General features: G+C 58.0%; 1 protein-coding gene across 1 annotated transcript; it reads right to left on the bottom strand.

The window, feature by feature from the left end:
• Positions 1-421: 421 nt before the first annotated feature.
• Positions 422-989, bottom strand: LOC103781484 (homeobox protein Nkx-2.6-like; the record flags this gene model as incomplete). The annotated part of the gene is made up of 1 exon (XM_008949203.1): positions 422-989. A coding segment is annotated over one exon (568 nt), but the record flags the coding sequence as incomplete, so codon positions are not given.
• Between the last annotated feature and the right edge of the window lie 636 nt (positions 990-1,625).

Below are 1,625 nucleotides of genomic sequence, written 5' to 3'. Positions count from 1 at the left end.
AGCATTAAATACTGCTCATAAAAAAAGGGAGTGCACAGACCCTGCTTTCCAGTTGTCCTTAGGAAGAAAACCAGTGTCCGTAGCCTCCCGATGGCCACACGTTGGCATCCTGGAGGAGCAAGTCCTCTGTGGGAGCAGGAAGGGACAGACTCAGAACTATTTGTGTTTAAATAAATAAAAGATCTCAGTCCTCGGGCTCCCAAAGTGGCAGTGGTGGAGCAGCAGCATCCCCCTCTCTCCTCACCTGCCTTTGCAGAGACCCGGCCACACCAGCTGCCTGGAGGAGACGGATCCTCTGGAGATGTCCCACTCCCTGGGGTGGAGAAACCCTCTGGATGCAGCTCCCATCCTGATGAAGGCCACGCTGGGGAGGAGGGGGAGGTTCCTCAGCACTTCTCAGGAGCTCCTGACCTCCACCTACCAAGCCCTGATCCCTGCTTGCAAGCAGGAAGGCTGGTGCTGAGCAGCTCTGGTGGTGCCCAAGCTGACGTTCAGGGTGGGGGTGGCACTGGGGGGCACCCCGGCGTAGCCCCCTCCGTAGCTGGCCGCGTAGGGGGTGCTGCTATAGGCACTGTAGTAGGAGCTGTAGGAGTAGGGGCTGGCAGCGATGCCGTAGGGGGCGGGGTAAGGCTGGGAGCCCCCCAGGCAGGGTTTGCCATCCCTGACCAGCACGGGCACCGCCACCCTGCGCGGGGGCAGCGGGTGGGCAGCCAGCTCCAGGGATTTGTCCTGTCTTTGCCTCTTGCACTTGTACCTGCGGTTCTGGAACCAGATTTTCACCTGGGTGGAGGTGAGCTTGAGCAGGCTGGCCAGATGCTCCCGTTCCGGGGCAGAGAGGTATTTCTGCTGCTTGAACCTCCTCTCCAGTTCAAACACTTGAGCCTGGGAGAATAAAACCCGGGGTTTTCTCCGCTGTCGGTGCCTGGGAGGGGGGCAGGGGTCGGGTTTTTTCTCGGCCACCTCGAAGGGGTGGGTGGGCAAAGGTTTTCCTGCAGGGAGAAAAAGCCAAATCAAAGTGAGATCCAAGCTGGGTTCTGTTCCCCGGGGGGGTGTTTCCAAAGGAGGGATGGAATTGGGAACGGGGACCCTTGGGAGTAAGATAAAGTTGATAAGTTAATAGTTGATAAATTTAAGCTGGACTTGGTGGTGGTTCATGGGAATTTAAAAAAATTCTCCCTTATTTGTTTTTTTTATCATGGAATGAGGACTGTGATGGGAATTTTGGATTCCAAAATCTTCCTTTCCACCCTTCCTAAAGATCCCTGCGGGTTGTGGGTGCTGCTGTGCCAGCCCCAGCCCGGAGGGGCACGGGGGGAAGCAGGGTATGATGCAGGTTGGAGTACCCCAAAATACAACCCCTCTTCCCCACCCTCCTGCTCCGGAGGGATGGAGCCCTTGGCAGCCGGACCCGCGGCAGGGGGAATCCCGCAGCTCTCCCAATTTCGGCAAAAGCCGAGATGAAAACGGTTGGATCCGCCAGGAGACAGGAGGTGAGGTCCTCGCTCTGAATGTGCTGAGGTTTTGCGGTGCAGGTGCCCGGGGGGGGGTCCCTGGGGCCGATCCCCCTCCGCCCGCTGGGATCCCGTACCTGGAATTTTCCAACTCCAATCCCCCGGGGAATTTTG

The sequence above is a fragment of the Merops nubicus genome, unplaced genomic scaffold, assembly GCF_000691845.1.
Source record: "Merops nubicus isolate BGI_N331 unplaced genomic scaffold, ASM69184v1 scaffold35221, whole genome shotgun sequence".
Lineage (NCBI taxonomy): Eukaryota > Metazoa > Chordata > Aves > Coraciiformes > Meropidae > Merops > Merops nubicus.
Note: the sequence above shows the minus strand (reverse complement) of the source record. Positions and strands in the feature narration are given on the sequence as shown.